Source organism: Xenopus laevis, chromosome 2L (assembly GCF_017654675.1).
Source record: "Xenopus laevis strain J_2021 chromosome 2L, Xenopus_laevis_v10.1, whole genome shotgun sequence".
NCBI classification, from domain to species: domain Eukaryota; kingdom Metazoa; phylum Chordata; class Amphibia; order Anura; family Pipidae; genus Xenopus; species Xenopus laevis.
Genome location: NC_054373.1, coordinates 9,256,666 through 9,275,290, shown reverse-complemented (window position 1 = coordinate 9,275,290; position 18,625 = coordinate 9,256,666). Strand labels below are relative to the sequence as shown.

The 18,625-nt window shown below is 44.2% G+C and overlaps 1 protein-coding gene across 2 annotated transcripts in view; it reads right to left on the bottom strand.

Moving 5' to 3' along the window:
• c2cd2.L (C2 calcium-dependent domain containing 2 L homeolog) overlaps positions 1 to 13,111 on the bottom strand; it is a 43,930-nt gene extending 30,819 nt beyond the window's left edge. The window contains exons 1-2 of one of the 2 annotated variants that reach the window (XM_018245876.2): positions 12,956 to 13,111; positions 7,603 to 8,478 (exon numbers count right to left, since the gene is read on the bottom strand). In XM_018245876.2, coding sequence (XP_018101365.1) covers positions 7,603 to 7,851 — 249 coding nt within the window. In that variant the 5' untranslated portion in view covers positions 7,852 to 8,478; positions 12,956 to 13,111. Of the gene's footprint in view, positions 1 to 7,602; positions 8,479 to 12,376; positions 12,525 to 12,955 lie in introns of those variants that run through there. The other variant, XM_041581512.1, reaches the window with a different exon arrangement.
• Positions 13,112 to 18,625: the final 5,514 nt, after the last annotated feature.

Below are 18,625 nucleotides of genomic sequence, written 5' to 3'. Positions count from 1 at the left end.
TCTAGCTATCTGTATAACAGAGCATTCTGTCCCAGTGGCTGCACAGATCCTATCTGATCCCCATTGTAAGCAGCAGTCCTGTCCTCTGTATAACACAGGCTGCTGCACTTTGCTTCCTTGTTTTCAAGGCCTCTATACCAATAACACCACAATCACAAATGTCTTCAGTCCCAAATCCCATGTTCTCTCTTCCCGGGTAACACAGGCGGTACCACGGCACTCACAAGCACAGCTGTCTAAGCCCAACGATTGGCTGAGCAGCTGTTTGGGCCGGAGCCAGAGAGACGCAGAGCAAACAATCCCTCAGTCACAGAGAAGCTCAATGACAAATGACAAACTCTGCCTTCCTATTCCAGATGCACATTTCCTACAAAAGGCCAAGGGGTTTTATATGTTGTATCTCAGGGGAAAGTGATGGTCCACTCTCTGTCCTTCTCTGTGACGTCCCACTTATCTCCCCCACACTGCCTGCTCCTCGGAGAAAGTGCGGCACGGCCATCACACTGTCAGGGCGGTTTATCAACGAGCTCAGAAACGATTCAAAGCCCATTAAGTGCCTCATTTAAATTCATTCTGCCTCGGGATCTTTCCAGTTAACTAAAAGCCTTTTAGTAGCACATAAAAATAGCTCAGGAGAAGCGCTTAGAGATCTGTCATTATGATGGCATGTGATGGCCTCTGACATCATCGTCTGCAGGAGAAATCTAGCGACTCAGCAGAATTGGGGGTTTTTTTTAGGACCTGGTTACTAAAACTGGAAACTCAGACAATCTGACTATAATATAACTGAATCTATGACGGCAAGACCTGGATACAAGGAACAGCTTATATATATATATATATATATATATATATATATATATAAAAATGAAGTGCAAGGTATATGTTTTATTGAGCAATTACAGGAAGATAAAGTAATTGGAAACCCTATATGCTTATCATTAATACATGGCCCCAAGGAGTTATAAATAAAAAGAGCAAGGAATGAGGAGTGTGGGAAACAGAAAAAGCAGCGCACACAGATGTGGGTTTGGGAGGGGGCCCCTAGTTATATTATGACTGGGTCCCCAGAGCTGCTTGTTCTACCTCTGGGGAAAGGGGATTCCCAACCTGAACCCGCAATTTGACCCGCATGTTCCCGCTCCCTGACCCGCAATAAGCCAACTAACCTTTAGAACCAGGGGGACACGCGAAACCGGAAGTGACGTCACATTTGCCCGCACGTGACGTCACTCCGGTGCCGAATCTTCCCAAAATAAATTAAAAAACTAGAAGAACCATAAGGGTGGATGGGAGGGATCAAGTCTGCACCTTTGTTGGGCACCAGTCGGGTTACAGACTGCCCGCACGACCAAGGAATCGGGGACTTTTTACCCGTGGTTACTCGGCTGTAACCGACCTGATGCAGGACTCCATATAAGACAAAATGACTAGCGAGCCTATGTACCCCCCACTCATAGGTGTGACTTTCCTTTACCGAATTCTTTCTCATCGATGCCATTCGATGAGAGCCACAAATACTGTGGTTTCGTTTGTTTTCATTTTACTTTGTACATACCGTTTCTCACCCACTCCCTACTGAAGCTCTGCACCCTCATTAAAGTGTCTGTAACATTAGCCTTGGGGTTAGGGCCACCCTTATAGAACTGACAGGTTAACAATATAAACATGACAAAAATAGTGAAAAAATGTGTAATGGATCGTAACTGACATTATAATTGCACAAACCGCTTTGGTGTCCTGTTCTTTTGGCAGCATGCCTGGTGGTGTCTCAGTGAGACCTGGATTTTACTATTGAGTGCTGCTCTTAGATCTACCAGGCAGCTGTTATCTTGTGTTAGGGAGCTGCTATCTGGTTACCTTCCCATTGTTCTGTTGTTAGGCTGCTGGGGGGGGGAAAGGGAGGGGGTGATATCACTCCATATTGCAGTACAGCAGTAAAGAGTGATTGCAGTTTATCAGAGCACAAGTCACATGACTGGGGGCAGCTGGGAAACTGACAATATGTCTAGCCCCATGTCAGATTTCAACATTAAATTATAAAAAAATCTGTTTGCTCTTTTGAAAAATGGATTTCAGTGCAGAATTTTGCTAGAGCAGCACTATTAACTGATGTGTTTTGAAAGAAACATTTTTCCCCCATGACAGTATCCCTTTAACATATATTTTTAGAGACCCCACTGTAAAATAAATGTGTTTATACAAATAAACCACTTGAATTACGTATATAGAACATACATAACGACCAGTACCGGTACAAAAAGGCGAGGAAGGCCCTGTGCAAAAGAGCTTACAATCTAAAGGGGAAGGGAATGAGACAAAAGGTGTGGGAGTGGGCAAGATCAGAAATAAGCAAGTTAGGGTAGGCTAAAGGTATTAGAATGTTCACACAACTAAATGAATTGGGTTGTTAACCTGTAACTATCTTTTAGTATGATGTAGCGATTGACAGTGGTTTATGTTTTTTTATTATTTTTGTTGTTTGAGTTATTTAGCTTTTTATTCAGTAGCTCCCCGGTTTGCAATTCCAGCAGTCTGGTTGCTAGGGCGCAGCTTGTTCTCCCTCCTGCTGGGTAATAAACCCAGTCTGTATACTGTTTGCAAACAGTTAGAGTTTGTTCACCTTTAAACTAACTATTAGTTTGATGTAGAGAGGGATATTCTGAGACAATTTGCAATTTGTTTTTCATGTTTTATTATTTGTGGTTCTTGAGTTATTTAGCTTTTTATTCAGCAGCGGTTTGCAGTTTCAGCAATTTAGTTGCTAGGGTCCAAATTACCCTAGCAACCATGCATTGATTTGAAGAAGAGACTCGGGTTTGAATAGGAGAGGCCTGAATAGAAAGAGGAGTAATAAAAAGTAGCAATAACAATTCATTTGTAGCCTTACAGAGCATTTGTTTTTTTAGAAGGGGTCAGTGACCTCCAATTTGAAAGCTGGAGGAGTCAGAAATAATTTAAAAAACTATAAAAAATATTAATGAAGACCAATTGAAACGTTGCTTAGAATTGGCGAGTCTATAACATACTAAAAGTTAACCACCCTGTTAACATACCTCCCAACTGTCCCTTTTTCGGAGGGACAGTCCCTCTTTTGACAGCTCAGAGCTTTAGAACATTCAAAATGAACCAATCAGGGCATGAAAACGTAACCACACCCAATCTATACATTTAAAGGGATACTCTCATGGGAAAAAACATTTTTTTCAAAATGAATCAGTTAATAGTGCTGCTCCAGCAGAATTTTGCACTAAAATCCATTTCTCAAAAGAGCAAACAGATTTTTTTATATTCAATTTTGAAATCTGACATGGGGCAAGACATTTTGTCAATTTCCCAGCTGCCCCAAGTCATGTGACTTGTGCTCTGATAAACTTCAGTCACTCTTTACTGCTGTACTGCAAGTTGGAGTGATATCACCCCCCTCCCTTTCCCCCCCAGCAGCCAAACAAAAGAACAATGGGAAGGTAACGAGATAGCAGCTCCCTAACACAAGATAACAGCTTCCTGGTAGATCTAAGAACAACACTCAATAGTAAAAAACCATGTCCCACTGAGACACATTCAGTTACATTGAGAAGGAAAAACAGCAGCCTGCCATAAAGCATTTCTCTCCTAAAGTGCAGGCACAAGTCACATGACCAGGGGCCGCTGGGAAATTGACAATATGTCTAGCTCCATGTCAGATTTCAAAATTGAATATAAAAAAATCTGTTTTCTCTTTTGAGAAATGGATTTCAGTGGAGAATTCTGCTGGAGCAGCACTATTAACTGATTCATTTTGAAAAAAAATTTTTTTCCCATGACAGTATCCCTTTAACAAAGCCCGCAAGTGCTGGAGTATTTCATCCGGATCCCTACAGACAAACTAGATTCTCGGAGATTTCTACCACTTCTCACCAGTTCCTGCTCATGGGAGACTGTTTGCATAGGGAGCAAGGGAAGGGCTCTGGTATCAGACACACTGAAGTTTGGAAGGAATAACTGCTGAACAGACAGAGGCCCAGCCCTTCATTTAAATGAACTAAAAGACCTTTGTTGCCTAATCTGATACATATCTTTTGCCTTTCATAAAAATAGACACACCCTGCTTTTGAAGGGAAAGGAAAGTCTGTTTCATTTCTATTATACCTGGATTGCTGACCACATGATCTACTGGAGTGGCGTCACCCAAGCCTTTTTTTTTAATCAAAATCAAGGTGGCCTGGCCTTATTGGCTCAGATTCAGGCCTTTAAAGGAACAGTAACATCTAAAAATGAAAATGTTTTAAATTGAATATCAATATAATGCGCTGTTGCCCTGCACTGGTAAAACTGGTGTGTTTCAGAAACGCTACTATAGTTTATATAAACAAGCTGCTGTGTAGCCATGGGGGCAGCCATTCAAGCACAGGATACACAGTAGATAACAGGTAAGTACTACTATAGTTTATATAAACAAGCTGCTGTGTAGCCATGGGGACAGCCATTCAAGCACAGGATACACAGTAGATTACAGATACGTACTACTATAGTTTATATAAACAAGCTGCTGTGTAGCCATGGGGGCAGCCATTCAAGCACAGGATACACAGTAGATAACAGATAAGTACTACTATAGTTTATATAAACAAGCTGCTGTGTAGCCATGGGGGCAGCAATTCAAGCACAGGATACAGAGTAGATAACAGATAAGTACTACTATAGTTTATATAAACAAGCTGCTGTGTAGCCATGGGGGCAGCCATTCAAGCACAGGATACACAGTAGATAACAGATAAGTACTACTATAGTTTATATAAACAAGCTGCTGTGTAGCCATGGGGGCAGCAATTCAAGCACAGGATACACAGTAGATAACAGGTAAGTACTACTATAGTGTATATATACAAGCTGCTGTGTAGCCATGGGGGCAGCCATTCAAGCACAGGATACACAGTAGATAACAGATAAGTACTACTATAGTTTATATAAACAAGCTGCTGTGTAGCCATGGGGCAGCCATTCAAGCACAGGATACACAGTAGATAACAGATAAGTACTACTATAGTTTATATAAACAGCTGCTGTGTAGCCATGGGGCAGCCGTTCAAGCACAGGATACACAGTAGATACCAGATAAGTACTACTATAGTTAATATAAACAAGCTGCTGTGTAGCCATGGGGGCAGCCGTTCAAGCACAGGATACACAGTAGATAACAGATAAGTACTACTATAGTTTATATAAACAGCTGCGGTGTAGCAATGGGGCAGCCATTCAAGCACAGGATACACAGTAGATAACAGATAAGTACTACTATAGTTTATATAAACAAGCTGCTGTGTAGCCATGGGGGCAGCCATTCAAGCACAGGATACACAGTAGATAACAGATAAGTACTACTATAGTTTATATAAACAAGCTGCTGTGTAGCCATGGGGGCAGCCGTTCAAGCACAGGATACACAGTAGATAACAGATAAGTACTACTATAGTTTATATAAACAAGCTGCTGTGTAGCCATGGGGCAGCCATTCAAGCACAGGATACACAGTAGATAACAGATAAGTACTACTATAGTTTATATAAACAAGCTGCTGTGTAGCCATGGGGGCAGCCGTTCAAGCACAGGATACACAGTAGATAACAGATAAACTCTGTAGAATGTAACTGTATACTACAGAGCTTATCTGTTGTTTTCTGCTGGGTATCTTGTGATTGAATGGCTGAATGGATTGAATGTAATTAAAAGGGAGTCTATGGATAATGGGTTTCTAGATAACAGATGCAAAAACCTGTATACTATTGAAAAAGAAAACATAGTGTACAAAGCCGAGGTTGACTTTCATTCCCCTTTAAGTGAAGCTGTAGAACTTGTACATCGACGTCTGCCGTTTCATGTTACTCCTTTAAGAAGCCAACGTTATAAAGTGAATCCTTAGATCCAGATATGGGAGAGAAAGTCTTTAGAGACTCACTGGAATTACAAGTTTTGGTTCTTGTTGAGAAGTCTGAGGGCGATCACTGTGGCAAAACCGCATCACAAAACAGGAAGTTAACCCAAGAGTGAACTTAAACGACTAAACGAGAAATTAATGACACAACTGTATCCATTCTTACATGGAAATCTCTCTCTCTCTAGGATTCCTGCAAATGCAAAACGCAAGATTTCGGAGCATTTTTAAAACGTAAAGGGGAAGTTCAGCTAGAAAAGGAAATTGTACTGTTTTACTCAATTGTCATAGGCATGTTGTACCCCCAGGCTTGGACATCAGCCTGATATAATAAAATAAACAGGTTACATTGCCTTGAGTTGTTCAATGGAGGCAGCACACATATCCAGTGGTAAATCAGCTCAGTGCAAATAAGACCATAGGACTAAAAAAACAAATGATTTGCTGCTTCTTTAAACTTCCAAGACTGAGGGAATAGCTGCAGAACACCCTTCTCTCTATTACTCTCTGTAAATAAAGCAGAAGATACAATGGTCCTGCCACTTTCTATTGTCTAGGACAGGGGTCCCCAAGCTTTTTTTACCCATGAGCCACCTTCAAATGTAAAAAAAAAAAAAAAAAGTAGGGGAGCAACACAAATCCCTGGGGTGCCAAATAAGGATTGTAAGGGCCATCTGGTACCCCAATATGGACGGGCAGCCTATAAGAGGTTCTATTTGGCAGAACACCTAGGGGGTTATTTATCAAAGTCCGAATTGATCTCAATATTTTCTGCTATAAACTCCGATCAAATCCACTCGGGTTTTTAACCCTTATTTTTCATTTGATTTTTGAGATCTTTTCAGATTTTTCACCGGGAAACTCAGATTTTTGGGATATTGCACGAAACCCAGCGCACATCAAAAAATCATTGGGACTTCTCCCATTGCCTTATATGCAACCTCCACAGGTCTGAGATGCCGGATTTTCAGATGCCGGATTTTCAGATTCCGACTATTCCATCCTCGGGGTTTAATAAATTCCGAAAAAAATTGTGATTTTTCAAAAGTCCAATTTTATATTAAAAAAATCACAATTTTTTCGTGATTTTTGCATTCAGAGTTTAGTAAACAAGTAAACAACCCCCTTAGTTTTTATGCAACCAAAACTTGCCTCTAAGCCAGGAATTTAAAAATAATCCCCTGCTTTGAGGCCACTGAGAGCAACATCCAAGGGGTTGGAGAGAAACATGTTGCTCACCAGCCACTAGTTGGGGACCACTGGTCTACAACAACAAGCTATGACTGATATGTACTACAGGTATGGGATCTGTTATCCAGAATGCTCGGGACCTGGGGTTTTCCAGATAAAACATCTTTCCGTAATTTGGATCTCCATACTTTAAGCCTACTATAAAATCATGAGAACATTAAATAAACCCAATAGGCTGGTCCTGCTTCCAATAAGGATTAATTATATCTTAGTTGGGATCAAGTACAAGTTACTGTTTTATTATTACAGAGAAAAAAAAAATTTCAGGTTATTTGGATAAAGTGGAGTCTATGGGAGATGGCCTTTACGTAATTCAGAGCTTTCTGGATAATTGGTTTCTGGATAACGGATCCTATACCTGTATAAACCTTTTTCATATACAAAGGAACGCAGCATTTGACAGTGCAACCAATCACAGCTTTCCAAGTGATACTTACGCCTCTTTTTCCAGCTTCCTCATTGAGGGCATTTATCCAAGCTCTCAGCCACTGGCTCCTCCAACTGTTCAGAGACAGGATCCAGGAAAGGAGAGAATCGGCTTCACTTTGAGCTTTAGAAGGAAATTTTCCTCTGAGTCTCCAGATGCCGCCAAGAATATACTGGAACAGGTAAACCCCAAGGGTGACCAGGGCAGCCACGAAAAGAGACACCAATATAAACCACTGAGCTTCACCAAACCACGACATGACTCAACAGAAGGTTGGAAGAGCCAAGAGAAAGATCAAATACAGGGAGGGGGATTCCGGCACAACTCCCAATTATAATCCTTGGGGAACCGGCCAATTTGTAGTGGACGTTTTCAAAAAGTTAAAAAATAAAAATAAAACAAGACAGGGCCTGCTGGTTTCATTGTTTCTAAGTGTAGACCATGTCAGGACACCGACCTTGAGGCTGGAGACGGTAATTTCCTCCTGAGCTCCTCCATATCCAACAAAGAATGTGAAAAACACTGTCTTACGGGGCACAAGGCAGATATTCCCGGTAAGAGCAAGGGGAGGAATGCTGTACAAGTGCAGGAAAGCTTGAGTAGTTTCCCAGCATTACTGTTCCTAATGGGAGGATGTCGTGCCACGGACGTTGGCAAGAGCAGTGCTAGAAAGTCCCTGGAATCAGCTAGACTGGGAGTCCCATCTGAGCTTTGCTTCCCGCAAAGGCTTGAAGGTGAAAGCGAAACTTAAAATAAACAGGAAGCCCCCGTCTGTAGAACCCTCCAAGTGCCGGTTATTATCTGCAATCCGGAAACAGACACCATCTTCCTTCAGCTCCGGAGGTTCCCGTTGGTCTCTTGATCGGAGCGGACAACGGCACCAGAACTGAAATGAGCAGAAAGCACATTTTACTGGTTATAAAGAATCAGCTACAATGGAGTTTAAGTGGAACTGTTATTAAAGGGATTCTGGAATGATTTTTATGGTGTAGTTTTTATTCCTAAATGACACTGTTTACACTGCAAATAATTCACTCTACAATATAAAATTAAATTCCTGAACCAGCAAGTGTATTTTTTTAGTTGTAATATTGGTGTGTAGGTGCATCTCAGCTCATTTTGCCTGGTCATGTGATTTCAGAAAGAGCCAGCACTTTAGGATGGAATTGCTTTCTGGCAGGCTGTTGTTTCTCCTACTCAATGTAACTGAATGTCTCTCAGTGGGACCTGGATTTTACTATTGAGTGCTTGAGTGTTTTGAAAAAAAAAAAAAAAAAACATTTTTTCCCATGACAACTCAAACTAGAGTGGGTGCTTAGTAATTTTTTCCTAATTTTTACTATAGTTTTTGAGCTGTAAGTGGTTTATGAGCTTCCTCAACGTGACATTTAAGCTGGCCACCCCCATCCAAACTGGTATGACTCAAACGTTGGCCCAGGCCTACAGAGATCTGTCAGATCAGGACTGCACTAATGTGGTCCTTAGTCACATAGGCAGGCCAATTAGCGGGCTCCCTGGGTCAACAATCAGATCAACCTCATTAAAGGTGGCCATAGACACACAGATCCTATCGTACGAATCGAGGATTCGTACGATTTTCGGATCGTGTGTGGCGTGTGCCGACATCTTTCGTCCGGCAGAGATCGGTCATTTGGTCAATCGGTCAGGGTTGATTTTGACTCGACCGATCCCGCCAGAGCCCATTGCGCATCGTAATCAGATCGTAATGGCATATCGGGGAAAGATCCGCTCGTTTGGCGATGTTGTCAAACGAGCGGATCTTTGCGTCTATGGCCACCATAAGCCCAGCAAGTGGGTGGCCATATTATGTAGAGATCACCAAACAAGAGTTCTCAAGGCATATGGCCAATGTTGGACAGGGGGGGGCCCGGGGCCCACCGGGGCTGCTGCTTTAGGGGCACCTACACTCCCCCCCCCCATCAGCTACACTCCCGGCCCCAGCCATAACCCCCCGGGCCCCGGCATATATTTGATCAATCAATTCAATATCTTCCAGCCACAATCAAGACTGGGTGGGAGATCAGGGGGCAGCACACAAGGCTTCAGGTGGGGAGCGGATTTGGGTAAGCAGGGCCCACCGGGGTTTTTATGGGATTCCCTCGAGCCCAGTCTGACTCTGCATATGGCTAGCTTAACTTCTGCTGAAAGCAACCAATTAGAGCAGAGAAAGCCTGTCATTGACTCACAGCATGAGTGTTTGAGTGTAGCCATAAATAAGTTAGACTGAGGAACATAAAAACTGTTAAATATATAAACAATTCTAAGAAGTAATAAGATATGAAAGTGGTGTACTAAACATCTGCTACAGTCGATTTAATTCTAAAAGTGTTGATTCCCCTTTAAGGGAATGATTTTGTTTTGTACCTGTAAAACTTACGTAACCTACAAACCTACTGCCACAATTATATCCACAATTCCATGTCATTCAAAGATGCTGGGAGTTGTAATTTAATAAAGCTCCTGGGCAGGGCCGGCAGCTCTTCTTGAGAAGTTGTGAAGCTTTTCTTACAGTTGCTTTGCAGTAATCATTAACCCTGTTCTGATCCATTGAACCCGAGGTGTAGTAAAAGCTAACACTGTAATTACTATAAAGCAATCAAGAGGCTCAAATGTAACACAAATACTATAAAACTCCCTTTTTTTTCTATCCATACAATTATATGTTTGCTTTGCCTTGTAAACTTTCCTGAGACAGGTGCCATTGTCATTAGGATCCTGGGACAGAATGCTCTGTTATACAGATAGCTAGAGTCTCAGCTGCCATAAAGCAGGACAGGACTGCTGCTTACAATGGGGATCAGATAGGATCTGTGCAGCCACTGGGACAGAATGTTCTGTTATACAGATAGCTAGAATCTCAGCTGCCATAAAGCAGGGCAGGACTGTTGCTTACAACGTGGATCAGATAGGATCTGTGCAGCCACTGGGACAGAATGCTCTGTTATACAGATAGCTAGAGTCTCAGCTGCCATAAAGCAGGACAGGACTGCTGCTTACAATGGGGATCAGATAGGATCTGTGCAGCCACTGGGACAGAATGCTCTGTTATACAGATAGCTAGAATCTCAGCTGCCATAAAGCAGGACAGGACTGCTGCTTACAATGGGGATCAGATAGGATCTGTGCAGCCACTGGGACAGAATGCTCTGTTATACAGATAGCTAGAATCTCAGCTGCCATAAAGCAGGGCAGGACTGCTGCTTACAATGGGGATCAGATAGGATCTGTGCAGCCACTGGGGCAGAATGCTCTGTTATACAGATAGCTAGAATCTCAGCTGCCATAAAGCAGGGCAGGACTGTTGCTTACAACGTGGATCAGATAGGATCTGTGCAGCCACTGGGACAGAATGCTCTGTTATACAGATAGCTAGAGTCTCAGCTGCCATAAAGCAGGACAGGACTGCTGCTTACAATGGGGATCAGATAGGATCTGTGCAGCCACTGGGACAGAATGTTCTGTTATACAGATAGCTAGAATCTCAGCTGCCATAAAGCAGGGCAGGACTGTTGCTTACAACGTGGATCAGATAGGATCTGTGCAGCCACTGGGACAGAATGCTCTGTTATACAGATAGCTAGAGTCTCAGCTGCCATAAAGCAGGACAGGACTGCTGCTTACAATGGGGATCAGATAGGATCTGTGCAGCCACTGGGACAGAATGCTCTGTTATACAGATAGCTAGAATCTCAGCTGCCATAAAGCAGGACAGGACTGCTGCTTACAATGGGGATCAGATAGGATCTGTGCAGCCACTGGGACAGAATGCTCTGTTATACAGATAGCTAGAATCTCAGCTGCCATAAAGCAGGGCAGGACTGCTGCTTACAATGGGGATCAGATAGGATCTGTGCAGCCACTGGGGCAGAATGTTCTGTTATACAGATAGCTAGAATCTCAGCTGCCATAAAGCAGGACAGGACTGCTGCTTACAATAGGGATCAGATTGGATCTGTGCAGCCACTGGGACAGAATGTTCTGTTATATAGATAGCTAGAATCTCAGCTGCCATAAAGCAGGACAGGACTGCTGCTTACAATAGGGATCAGATCGGATCTGTGCAGCCACTGGGACAGAATGTTCTGTTATATAGATAGCTAGAATCTCAGCTGCCATAAAGCAGGACAGGACTGCTGCTTACAATGGGGATCAGATAGGATCTGTGCAGCCACTGGGACAGAATGTTCTGTTATACAGATAGTTAGAATCTCAGCCATAAAGCAGGACAGGACTGCTGCAAAGATACTTATGTATGAATGCTTCTCCCTGAATTAATACAATTGGAGCTGCATGTTTAATTGTGTAAGTCACATTTTAATACCAAGAGATTTGCTGCTTGCACACCCTGGGCAGCAACCAATCAGAACAAGTTTTTTTTTGTGGCAAGGAGCTTTTGGTGATGCCCGAGGATCGAACTCTATATCCTCATTATCAGTATGGGGAATTTCCAATTCATTGGAACTATATCATCAGACTCCAATATACAAGTGAGGGGGGGGCACCTTAAAGCTACAGGCTGATCTCACAGAGCGACAATGAGCTCACGATCATTCGTATTCATTAATTCTGGCTGTTGAAATAACATTCCCAGAAACTCTGTCAGCAGGTTAGTGACAGCACTTTACTTTATAGATGTTTTGTATAAGAACGTTATAAAACAAGTTACTTTGTTGCCATTGAAAAGAAAAGAAATGGGGGGGCAAGAAACACAATGTCGGCTGATTGTTCCATAGAATAAAGTGCTGCGCTTGGCAGTGACTTACAGTAGCGGTAAGTATATACCCCATGGGGGGCCATTCAGTGCCCTCTCTGTATTCTCCCTACATGAGGCCGGGGCAGACACAGGGTTAAATAAAAGTGAAACAGACCAATCACACAGCAGAGGTGGGGGGAGCCCGTTGAGATGTGAAGTTTCCTGGCAGGACAAACAGGAACTCAGTCCTTATGGGCTCAGGATGAGAGATAACTATAAGATATATGTATAATATACACTGATAGTGCTGCTGCCCCAGTATTCACCTCCCCTCCTCCTCCCAGGACTTCCTGGTGTCCCAGTACAGTGACAGGCGGTTTAGCAGTTCTGTGTATAAAGGGGGAGCCCAAGCTGATCCTTCTCTCTATACAAAGTACAAGGATCAATCCTTCCCCCCTCTACTTGGAACATCCCATCTCTCTCTCTCTGTTCATGAAGCTGCTGATCTGCCCAATGTCACCCTCCAACTGTTCTCTTAAAGTGCCCCCGACCGACAAGCCTGTGAGTCTCCCCTGCTCGTGCTGACACAACACTGGCTGTAAGTAGCACCCACCCGGCACCCACTGCCCTGCGGCCCCTCTGTTCCTACCTGTGCATGTGACTCAGCAGTCCCCCGGCTCCCAGGCCTCTCACACTGCAGCAGCGGCGGCGGCGGCCGGAGGAAATGTGAGTGTGTGGGGGCGTGGCACCGAGGGCGTGTAATTTGCATAGGGAGTGTGGCACTGGGACTGAAGGCGTGGCTAAGGGAGGACAGTGTGTGCTGATGGCTGAGAGATGATTGGTCGCACAGACTGGGCATATTAACGTCTTAGTGCCCAGCAGGAGGGGGAACAAGTTACAGACTGGGTCTATTAACTGCTTATTGCACAGCAGGAGCAGGTTACAGGCTACGTTTTAACTGCTTAGTGCCCAGCAAGAAGAAGATCAAGTTACAGGCTGAGTTTATTAACTGTTTAGTGCCCAGCAGGAGAGACCAGGTTACAGGCTGGATTTATTAACTGCTTAGTGCCCAGCAGGAGGGAGAGCAGGTTACAGGCTGGATTTATTAACTGTTTAGTGCCCAGCAGGAGAGACCAGGTTACAGGCTGGATTTATTAACTGCTTAGTGCCCAGCAGAAGGGAGAGCAGGTTACAGGCTGGATTTATTAACTGCTTAGTGCCCAGCAGGAGAGAACAGGTTACAGGCTGGATTTATTAACTGCTTAGTGCCCAGCAGGAGAGAACAGGTTACAGGCTGGATTTATTAACTGCTTAGTGCCCAGCAGGAGGGAGAGCAGGTTACAGGCTGGGTTTATTAACTGTTTAGTGGCCAGCAGCGGAAGAGCAGGTTACAGGCTGGATTTATTAACTGCTTAGTGGCCAGCAGGAGGGAGAGCAGGTTACAGGCTGGATTTATTAACTGTTTAGTGCCCAGCAGCAGGGAGAGCAGGTTACAGGCTGGGTTTATTAACTGTTTAGTGGCCAGCAGCGGAAGAGCAGGTTACAGGCTGGACTTATTAACTGTTTAGTGTCCAGCAGGAGGGAGAGCAGATTACAGGCTGGATTTATTAACTGCTTAGTGCCCAGCAGTAGGGAGAGCAGGTTACAGACTAGATTTATTAACTGCTTAGTGCCCAGCAGGAGGGAGAGCAGGTTACAGGCTGGATTTATTAACTGCTTAGTGCCCAGCAGCAGGGAGAGCAGGTTACAGTCTGGATTTATTAACTGCTTAGTGGCTAGCAGGAGGGAGAGCAGGTTACAGGCTGGATTTATTAACTGTTTAGTGCCCAGCAGCAGGGAGAGCAGGTTACAGGCTGGACTTATTAACTGTTTAGTGTCCAGCAGGAGGGAGAGCAGATTACAGGCTGGATTTATTAACTGCTTAGTGCCCAGCAGTAGGGAGAGCAGGTTACAGACTAGATTTATTAACTGCTTAGTGCCCAGCAGGAGGGAGAGCAGGTTACAGGCTGGATTTATTTACTGCTTAGTGCCCAGCAGGAGGGAGAGCAGGTTACAGGCTGGGTTTATTAACTGCTTAGTGCCCAGCAGCAGGGAGAGCAGGTTACAGGCTGGATTTATTAACTGCTTAGTGCCCAGCAGGAGGGAGAGCAGGTTACAGGCTGGATTTATTAACTGCTTAGTGCCCAGCAGGAGAGAACAGGTTACAGGCTGGATTTATTAACTGCTTAGTGCCCAGCAGGAGGGAGAGCAGGTTACAGGCTGGATTTATTAACTGTTTAGTGCCCAGCAGGAGAGACCAGGTTACAGGCTGGATTTATTAACTGCTTAGTGCCCAGCAGAAGGGAGAGCAGGTTACAGGCTGGATTTATTAACTGCTTAGTGCCCAGCAGGAGAGAACAGGTTACAGGCTGGATTTATTAACTGCTTAGTGCCCAGCAGGAGAGAACAGGTTACAGGCTGGATTTATTAACTGCTTAGTGGCCAGCAGGAGGGAGAGCAGGTTACAGGCTGGATTTATTAACTGTTTAGTGCCCAGCAGCAGGGAGAGCAGGTTACAGGCTGGGTTTATTAACTGTTTAGTGGCCAGCAGCGGAAGAGCAGGTTACAGGCTGGACTTATTAACTGTTTAGTGTCCAGCAGGAGGGAGAGCAGATTACAGGCTGGATTTATTAACTGCTTAGTGCCCAGCAGTAGGGAGAGCAGGTTACAGACTAGATTTATTAACTGCTTAGTGCCCAGCAGGAGGGAGAGCAGGTTACAGGCTGGATTTATTTACTGCTTAGTGCCCAGCAGGAGGGAGAGCAGGTTACAGGCTGGGTTTATTAACTGCTTAGTGCCCAGCAGCAGGGAGAGCAGGTTACAGGCTGGATTTATTAACTGCTTAGTGCCCAGCAGGAGGAGAGCAGGTTACAGGCTGGATTTATTAACTGCTTAGTGCCCAGCAGGAGAGAACAGGTTACAGGCTGGATTTATTAACTGCTTAGTGCCCAGCAGGAGGGAGAGCAGGTTACAGGCTGGATTTATTAACTGTTTAGTGCCCAGCAGGAGAGACCGGGTTACAGGCTTGATTTATTAACTGCTTAGTGCCCAGCAGAAGGGAGAGCAGGTTACAGGCTGGATTTATTAACTGCTTAGTGCCCAGCAGGAGAGAACAGGTTACAGGCTGGATTTATTAACTGCTTAGTGCCCAGCAGGAGAGAACAGGTTACAGGCTGGATTTATTAACTGCTTAGTGCCCAGCAGGAGGGAGAGCAGGTTACAGGCTGGGTTTATTAACTGTTTAGTGGCCAGCAGCGGAAGAGCAGGTTACAGGCAGGATTTATTAACTGCTTAGTGGCCAGCAGGAGGGAGAGCAGGTTACAGGCTGGATTTATTAACTGTTTAGTGTCCAGCAGGAGGGAGAGCAGATTACAGGCTGGATTTATTAACTGCTTAGTGCCCAGCAGTAGGGAGAGCAGGTTACAGACTAGATTTATTAACTGCTTAGTGCCCAGCAGGAGGGAGAGCAGGTTACAGGCTGGATTTATTTACTGCTTAGTGCCCAGCAGGAGGGAGAGCAGGTTACAGGCTGGGTTTATTAACTGTTTAGTGGCCAGCAGCAGGGAGAGCAGGTTACAGGCTTGATTTATTAACTGCTTAGTGCCCAGCAGCAGGGAGAGCAGGTTACAGGCTGGATTTATTAACTGCTTAGTGCCCAGCAGGAGGGAGAGCAGGTTACAGGCTGGATTTATTAACTGCTTAGTGCCCAGCAGCAGGGAGAGCAGGTTACAGTCTGGATTTATTAACTGCTTAGTGGCTAGCAGGAGGGAGAGCAGGTTACAGGCTGGATTTATTAACTGTTTAGTGCCCAGCAGCAGGGAGAGCAGGTTACAGGCTGGACTTATTAACTGTTTAGTGTCCAGCAGGAGGGAGAGCAGATTACAGGCTGGATTTATTAACTGCTTAGTGCCCAGCAGTAGGGAGAGCAGGTTACAGACTAGATTTATTAACTGCTTAGTGCCCAGCAGGAGGGAGAGCAGGTTACAGGCTGGATTTATTTACTGCTTAGTGCCCAGCAGGAGGGAGAGCAGGTTACAGGCTGGGTTTATTAACTGTTTAGTGGCCAGCAGCAGGGAGAGCAGGTTACAGGCTTGATTTATTAACTGCTTAGTGCCCAGCAGCAGGGAGAGCAGGTTACAGGCTGGATTTATTAACTGCTTAGTGCCCAGCAGCAGGGAGAGCAGGTTACAGACTGGATTTAACTGCTTAGTGGCCAGCAGGAGGGAGAGCAGATTACAGGCTGGATTTATTAACTGCTTAGTGCCCAGCAGCAGGGAGAGCAGGTTACAGGCTTGATTTATTAACTGCTTAGTGCCCAGCAGCAGGAAGAGCAGGTTACAGGCTGGATTTATTAACTGCTTAGTGCCCAGCAGCAGGGAGAGCAGGTTACAGACTGGATTTATTAACTGCTTAGTGCGCAGCAGGAAAGAGAGCAGGTTACAGGCTGGATTTATTAACTGCTTAGTGGCCAGCAGGAGGAAGAGCAGGTTACAGGCAATTACTATTAATTGCTTAGTGCCCAGCAAGAAGTAAAGCAGGATACAATCTGGGGTTATTAACTGCTAAGTGGCCAGTAGGAGAAAGACAGCAGGTTAAAGGCTTGGTACATTAACTTTTTTGTGCCTGACTGGTTACAGGCTGTGGTTGTTAACCAATAGTGTCTGGCAGGAGAGAGAGCAGGCCACCGACCAGGATTATTAACAGCTTAGTTCTGGATTGGAGGAAGAGTGCAAGTTACACGCTGTGCTAATTAACTGCTTAGTGCCCAGCATGAGGCAGAGCAGGTTTGAGGTTGGGCTTATTAGCTGCACAGTGTCTGGCAGGAGAGAATCTGAACTTCTGAAACATCCTTGGTTATGTTGCCTGAATGGAGCCTCTGGAGCAATTACATTGGTGAAAGCAAGATTTTAAACCGGTGGGGTTTAATTAGAAAGCAATTAAATATCTTGTCCATATACACTTTCATGTATTTCAACTGTGCGAGTTTTTAGCAACTATTATTTGAGAGTTATTTGGTTATTGCTGGTACTGCTAAAAAAACAGTAAAAATGTTATTTGTAAAAAAAAAAAAAAAAAATGTGATGAGGGAAACTGCCTGAAGCCCAATTTTCCATTAAAAAAAGCATCCCAGGGCTGAATGACTGCTGAACAGAAAGTTTCTATGGGTGCAGTAAAGTACACACACCAAGCCATTTGCATTCCTAGTAACAGCAGGCAGACCTGAGGTCATACCTCCCAACATTTTGGAAATAAAAAGAGGGACAAATATTTTTTTTACGCATGTAGCTCAGCAATTTTTTGACCACACCCCTTTCTGTGGCCACACCCCCTAATTACCATGTTTGTTTTACAAAATTTGGCAGGTTATGAAAGTTTGAAAATATTTCTCCTTATCTAAACAGTTTTTTTGTGTCTCAAAATTGTTACAAAGTATCTTATTTGCATCTGTTAGCTGTTCTGGGCTCTCTGCTAAAAGCCAATAAAGTGAGAAACTTTGTTTCTTTTTCTGGCTGTTCAGTGCAGAGAAAAGAGGGACTTTCCAGTACAAATGAGGGACTGCGGGTTGAGCTGTCAAAAGAGGGACTGTCCCTCCGAAAAACGGACAGTTGGGAGGTATGCTGAGCTGCCCAGAACATCTACAAACCAGTCTATCAAGCTAATGTATTTACAACACAGAACAGAGTTTGCATCCAAGATTCACAACCAGCTGGATAACGGCTGCCTTATCCTCGTCACTAGAATTAAATTACTATTGCTAAACTGTAGCTTTGATGGGAGCAGAGCAGCTGCCAATCCAATGTTAATGCATTGTCCAGGCAATGGAAATGTCCCCATATGAATTAGCGCTTGCAGTCAGAAGTGAGTGTATAAAACAGTCATACAGGCGCTGGGGAACAGCACAGGATTCAATTTACATTGACAAAAGATAAGTACAACTCCATGCTGCCCCCCTCTGTCTCAAAGTGGCATCAAACTCACTTGTAGGAACAATGATTCTAACGGTGCTTCAAAGTCTCCCTTTATATAAATCGAAATGATTTTAAATAATGCCCAGACCATGGGCCTGCTCCATCCCCACTAGGGGTTAATTCCTAAAAAAAATGATGGGCGAGTGGACAGGTCTGCAAAGTAGTCGAAGGCCAAGGAAGCATCACTACATCTCAACCCCACTCAACATCTTTGGAAACATTTGAAATAAGAGAAGGCAAAACAAGTTGTAACATGACAAAAGTCTGGGATGATCTACTGCAATAAGGCGAGTGCAAGCAGTGATTAAAGG